At 40.2% G+C, this 7125-nt stretch overlaps 1 protein-coding gene across 1 annotated transcript in view; it reads right to left on the bottom strand.

Moving 5' to 3' along the window:
* The window catches only part of LOC118335373 (RNA-binding motif, single-stranded-interacting protein 3-like), a 30367-nt gene that overhangs the window by 2659 nt on the left and 20583 nt on the right, over positions 1 to 7125 (bottom strand). Inside the window, exon 5 of the mRNA XM_035671621.1 lies at positions 5716 to 5766. Coding sequence (XP_035527514.1) covers positions 5716 to 5766 — 51 coding nt within the window. The remainder of the gene's footprint in view (positions 1 to 5715; positions 5767 to 7125) is intronic.

The following is a 7125-nucleotide window of genomic DNA, read 5'->3' as shown; positions in this document are numbered from 1 at the left end:
TTGAGCGGTCGGAAGACTAGAAAGAACAAGTACAGGTCCATTTACCATTTTGGGAAATACCCTTATTTAAAGATTGATAGCACTCTTTGCTCTGAGTCCTAAACATGAATCTTCAGAAAGGACACAGTTAACTTAGCCTAAGGACTGGAAGCAACAGCACACAGCTAGCCTTTTATCTCTTTACAGGTAAAATCCACCTATATTAGGAGCACCTCTAAAACCTCACTAATGCATTGTCTTTTTTATTTAATTTATTTAATTTGTACAAAATGGAGGATTATGTGTGGATGTAGCCGGGCATAGCGATCCACTGAAGAAAGTAACTGAACAAATGAGATATGAACTGTTATTTGTGAGCTTTGGAGGGGGTGCTAGGCATATTTCTTTTACTTGTGGCAAATAAAGACTACTTGTTCCCCCCTAGCACTGTAGCTTCATATTTACTGTAACTTTGGGGGGAAAAAATGGGGAACGATTAGGTTTTTTTATGCTATACAGCTAAACAAGACATTTGTTAAAGACATTCAGATAGTAGAAATATGTAAGTAGCAGAAATACTTCCAACCCAGTTAAGTTTGATGACTGCAAATGGTTTGACTTTGCAGTCAGTCAGTGGCTTGCCAGGCAGGCTTGACAGAACATGCCTCTGAGTGGAGCAGAAAGGCTTTTACTGTAAATCTCTTCAATGTGAAGGGCTTTGATGCCTCCTAACACCTTGATGCACTGAGCTCTACTTTTCCAGTACAGCTCTGCTACAGACTCAACAGCTCTGTATAGATTTAATAGGAGACGCCACACACTGTGTGCTGAGATGCCTGGCAACTTCCCTGCAGAGGTAAACACTGTTCATTTGTGATAGCTGTTTAACTACACTTCCCATGAGCACAGACAGCATCAGCGGATATGTGTCAGTATCGCTCCGGAGAGCAGTCAGCACTTCTGTAGCTGCACGCTGAGACAGGATGTTAGAAGAACACAGGTATTAAGTTTAGATATTTTAGGCACAAGCCCAGCTGTATGGCAGTCGTCTTATCAGCTCTGTAACCGTAGGGTTTCATATGGGAGGCTCACAACTGTACAAACGCACATAGGTAAACACACACACAGTAATGAAATTTATATGTGAAGCGTTCCTCTCGAAGGCACATACAGTCTGTCAGAAATGTGTCCACAGTTGCAAATCTACTAGTGATGTCTGCAAGCTTCACAAGGAGGCAGGCACACACACACACACACACACACTCAACCTCACAGTACAGACAGGGATTGTCAGAGCTGTTAACAGTAGTGAGTGCTCCTCATCCTGACTGCTGTCTTCACAGGGAGATCTGTTTGAAGAATGCAGCTGCCTGGCTATCAGAAATGCTCTGTCAACAATGTCCTCAACATCACAAGTGAATGACTGGCACTTTTCTACACACACGCACGCTTACTCACATGCCGTATATATACACACACACTCAAAGGCATCCACACACAGATGTATCAACAGATCTACCCACAAACCTGCACAAAGCCTTGGCTCCGGCAGGTAGATTTAGCAGCCAGAATCTAGCTAATACCCAAGCTTTTCATCCATCTATATAATACGTTCTCTCGTTTAATGATTTCTCATCCTCCCCTGCTCTTTCTCTCCCTTCATCCAATCTCACAGCAGGCTTCCATGCAGAAAGAAAGCTGCATGAAGCAAAAGGAAACCCACAATGACTAATTGTCTGCTCTGATTCATAGCTGTACAAATGTTAAACTTGCTATCTCTGTGTGTGTCTGCATGTGGACACTATGCATTAGCTGGTGTGTGATAAGTGTGCATGCTGCAGAGTGAGTGTATGTGTTAATGTTTCTTTCTGTGGAAGACGTTCTTTTCCTTGGGTAAGCAATAATTGAGTGTGCAAGACAGACAGTTATCTTTTCCCTGAGGACAGGAGCAAGAGAAAAATACAAGATCTGCTTCAACTTTGAACTCGCTCTTTCTCTCCTCCAAACTCTTCTTTTGCTGTCATTTTTCCAGTAGAGAAGTGAAGCTGACAAGCAGAATGCTACAGGCACCGTGCAGCATCAAATACATAGTATTAGTGATAATGACATCCATTTAATAAGAAAACCACTGACTGCTGCTGGTGTCACAGGAGCTCTGTGCGTGTGAGCATGCAAAAGCCACGATCCGGCATTGTATGTTCTGTATGTTTAGGTGGCATGGTCTGAGAATACAAATGCTTGTATTATTCTACAAAATGATTTTCTCTGCTGAAACTACCTTTTCACCTTCTGAAACAAATACGATGTTACAGGTTACATGAAGTAAAAATACAGGTAATGCTGGGTTCTAAACTCTAAACATGCACCAACATGCACGCATGGGTTCTGCAAAGTTACAGGCACACACAGGATCCCAGCATAAAAAAAGTACAGTATTGGAGGCTCAGATATGTACTGATCTGTGCTTTCTCCTGACACATTCTTCACCCCTTTTGTCTCCAAAAATGAGTTTAACATGGCAATTTAACTCAGGAAGATCTGAAATCCCAATACTTTGGATGTCTCATTACAGCCCTCCCCAGTAAGCTGCCTTTCCTTGTCTTTCTTGCTATGCATGGTTAGGGTAATGCATTCATTTCCTGTAGGGGGATTTGTGAGTAATTATGCACAAAGACATCCTCTCACTAATTAGGATGTAAAGACAGGGAGTTCAAGTAATCTGGGCATTCCACCAAGGCTCTGAAACACATAGTCCTTAAGGCACTCCACTTTGTGTATAGGTATGCTTGTGTGTGTGTGTGTGTGTGCGCATCAGAATTAATTTGAGAAAGTGCATACTTATGCTTGTGTCTGTGTGTGTGTGTAAATATAGTTGTGTGACCTTCCTAGGGAACAAAAACAGCACTTAGCACTGTTTTTATTTCTCAGTCTAACCTTTTAATTAGAGTCATTAACTTCTTAAGGCACCATGTGTCTACAGTGTGCAACTGTAAAACTATGAGCATTTGTCAGCGATCCAAACAGCAACCTCTCAATTTTGGTATCAGTTCAACTGTTGACTGAGTGATCAGCAGATACGTGCTTGTGTGCAGCAACCTAAATGTGTCAATGAGCACACACCATCAATCAAAGTTACCAGTCATTAACTTTGGTTCAGCAGTGAGGAAGCTTCTGCTACCATAGGAACAGAATTAAGCCGCTGTGTCTCTTTCAGTCTCCCTCCCCGTCGCAGCTTTAATTTGCCAAGCTCTTCTGTATCCAGGAAATACAATGACTAGCCTTCGCCTTTGTTGTCTAACAGGGATTTTGTCTATGCAGAGACAAGGCTGGGGAACAGCCGCGCACAGCCCAGACATGCTTTTGCAGCAGTTGTTTTCTTTTCTTTGTTCCCGATTGATTCTTTGTAATCCCTTCTTTCCTCTCCTTTCCCTGCGCCTGCCTCTTTCCCCTGTCCTCTCTCTGTCATACACATGGCTCTATTATTTATTTATTTTCTCTTTCTTCAGTCCCTTATTCTCTCTCCGCTTCTCCCAAGTCTTACGAAGTCCTATCAAGCCGCCTGCCAAATAATTAGACGGGACATTTGTTTGAAAACACATTTACAGAAGGGTATTATCCTCTCTCACAAACATAATTTTAATCAGACATGACAACAGAATGTTTTTAGGAGTTGGCAGATAGAGACAAAGTGGAAGACAGATAGAAAGAGAGAACTAAGGGGGAGCAACAGAATTTGGACTAGTTTAACTATTTGTGTGACGGTATTTGCTGGAATCCCTCAGTTTGTGGCTTATATGCCATATCTGTGCTGCCCCTATTTCTCATATCAATACAGCTGACACTTTTAATTGAGCATAACTGAATTTTGCAGGTGTAAAATAGTCTGCAGATGTTGGCAAGGCATCAACTCATTAACACTTGCACACAGATAAAATCTGTCTTGAATATTGTCTTTTTGTAAGAGAAGCCAACTTTATTTAATCTTATAATAAGGAAATCTTCTTCCATTACAAAAACACCCTGGAGGATACAGTGTCATCATGGGATGTCATGGCTGTATAGGTAATGTGGCATGTCTGAAGGCTTTTGCCAGCCATGATCACTGACTGTTGTTTGTTCTTTACAGTGATGTTAATTTCTTTCCCCCTCATATGAACCCATTTTTTTAAGAACAGGTGTGATTAAAACCCATGGGTACAAAGATTTAATTAATGTTTTACAAGCAAGTTTAATGTGTTTTTTTCTGAGTTTAAAATGATTAACGCACACTGTACATGAGCAGAGTGGAACTGTGACCTACTGATAGATAAATGTTAAAGAGCTAATAAAGGCATATTTTCATCTGAAGCACTTTCAAGGTTGTTGTGTGACCCCAACATGAATTATATTCATCATATCATCATCTATTGGAACTGCTGTATTGAGAAATCAACTAGTGAATGAGGTTGAACGGCTTTCTTGTGCCAGACATGGTACCAATGTACCTCAATTATTCCAACAATTAAAGACAGGTCCCGGCTTCTGGATGAAGGTTTCGAGATTTGATAGTATATGTTAGAGTAGTTACTGGTATGTCAGGCAGACAGGGCAACAGCTGAGGCTTTAAATTAAGCTCTGAGCAAAGCCTGTAGAGGCTCAAGGTTCAATCTCCTGTTACTATAGCTGTATACAGCCCCTGGCTAAAAGAAAAGCAAAGCTTTTTGTGTCAAGGTTGTGTCTGTGTGTGACAGAGTATAAGAGGAGAAGAAAGAGAATCTGCAGGTAAGTGTAGATTTAAAGTGCATATTGACTGTATACCTTTAGTGCATTTTACAGTCAATATTACATGGTTATATGTGTAAAGATATTGGGGGGGGGGGCTCAGACAAACAGACAATTTAAATCATTCAGGGGTTAGGTCTCCAGCCAGACATGAACCATAGACTTTTATATTACTGTAGACTATTATACTTTATCTTGTACATGTAGGTAGGTTTTTGCATATGTATGTATCACCATACAGATATCATATCAGTAACTAGTCAGCACTGACTTTAATATCAGCATTCTGTTTACCACTACACTTGTGGAAGTCAAATTACTACCTGCAGTTGTATTTCAAGCCAGCAGGGAGCAACCTTTTATTATGGATTTCAGACTGTGCTCTGCTGAGCTCTTCGAGCTGCTTTAAGGAGGCTATTCTCAAGCTGATTCAGCAGGGTAGGACTCAGATGCAGGGATAACGTCTTTTTTCCTGGTATAACTTGGGTTTGGCTCTCATATGCTGCAATTGTTGGAAACTGTGTGTCATTTTTCTTTTATTACTTGGCTTATTGCAAATTTTCAGTGACTTAATCCATCATTTGCACTGATATATGAGATAAAAGGGGGAAAATTATGTTACAAAGCAATTATAGCCAGCATTATAGCACATACAAGACCTAAGGTCTCTAAGATGAATGACTTTGTAGTTTTTGTTAATAAATCTTCTGGCAGCCAATTTGACATACGTTGACATTACTTATCAAACTTTTTCAAATAAGCATTACTGTGAAGAATCTCAAATGTTTTGAGATTACCAGACTAAGAAGTGCATGAGGAGTAAATGCTGAGACATATTACATGCAGTGATGACAGGCAGGAATATAGTGTAAGAAAGAGGCGGTGAAAAGTTTTGGAAAATGAAGAAAATTACTCCACTGGGAAAAGATAATATATTACACAAAAAACAAAGGAGAGGCTGGTTCAAAAACCTACCGTTGGTTGCATAACATACTGTTGATGTGGCATCCAAGATGTACTCTGGACCTGTGTTGAAGAAAGTAGAAAAAAAAGAAGAGAAGATCAAGCAAAGGTAGAGGTGATGACAATGATATCAGAGATGACGAAGAAAGTAGAAAGAAGAAAGATGGAGAGTAGGAAGAATGAAAGCATGAGAAAAATGAAGTAATTAAGAAAGGTGGGGATGGTCATGAGTAGGAGGATGCAGAAGGGAGGTCAGAGGAGAGAGGAAAGAGAAGATCAAAAAGAAGATTGTTAGAAGTGGATAAAGAAAGAAGGACAATTGTAAGACAGAATGACAAGAAGGGAGTGAAAATGAGAAAACCAAAGAGTAGAAGAGAGAAAATCAATCATTAACTCAAGTCTTTACAAGCCCATTTCAGAGCATCAGTCCCTGTGGCAGTGTGTCTTAAAGAATATTACGGCAGTAACAGAGGGTCCACTATGCAGTATGTTATGTTGTAATTATAAGAGGATATGAAGACCACAGAGAGCAATACAGTCTAATAATTACTGCTTCACAGTGGAGGTTTCATCATCAAAGCCTGTCTTAGCCACAAATCATCACTTTCATCTCCTTCTGCTACCCACTGCCCAACCCTTACATGAGGAGGAACAAGTCCCTGATGGTTCCTTTGTCACATGTAAGATAGGGTATACACATACATAGCAAATACATGTGTGCATGTGTATGCTTGCTCACCTGTGTCTGTCTATGGGGAGTTAGGGTTAGTTTTCCACAAAAAGCAGGATGTGGTTGTGTCTCTGGGTGTAATTTTGCACTGCTGAAGGTGTGTCTTTGCATTTGTCTTTCTGATTTGTTTCATGCTAGAGAAAACCTGTGGGGGAGGACTGGTGTTTGTTTTAAAGTCTATTTGTTTGACAAACTAAGGATCAAGCACTGAGTCAATCTTCCAAAGAACCACAACTACACCGCCAACCAGCTTTGACATGAATTGGTTTGGTTTGTGTGAGAGAGGATGCAACACATGGGAACAGAGAGAGAGAGAGAGAGAGAGAGAGACAAAAGGAGGATTTGTGTCTAAAATGAAAGATTGATGGGAGGAGTGTTGCCATATAAGCCTGTGTTTTATCATTTCTAGACTAAAAAATGTCTTGAAATGAGAGAGCTGATAACTCAATTTTCCTTAGAAAGGAGAAGCTCTACTTCCTTGATCTGCATTGTATGTCCAGAGACTTCACACAAGACAACATTGAATAAAGTGGTTAATTCTACATATTTTTAATTCTTTTTGAAATCAGAGACCAGTGGTGCTGTAGATGGGATCAATTAAAACCATTCATCACATATTTTACAAATATATGTAATGCCACCAAGTGCTCATGGTGGAAATATAAGGAGTACAGTCTAGACCTGCTCTATAT

Source organism: Morone saxatilis, unplaced genomic scaffold (assembly GCF_004916995.1).
Source record: "Morone saxatilis isolate NCDOM2014 unplaced genomic scaffold, NCSU_SB_2.0 Contig24, whole genome shotgun sequence".
NCBI classification, from domain to species: Eukaryota; Metazoa; Chordata; class Actinopteri; family Moronidae; genus Morone; species Morone saxatilis.
This window is presented reverse-complemented; position numbering and strand designations above follow the sequence as displayed.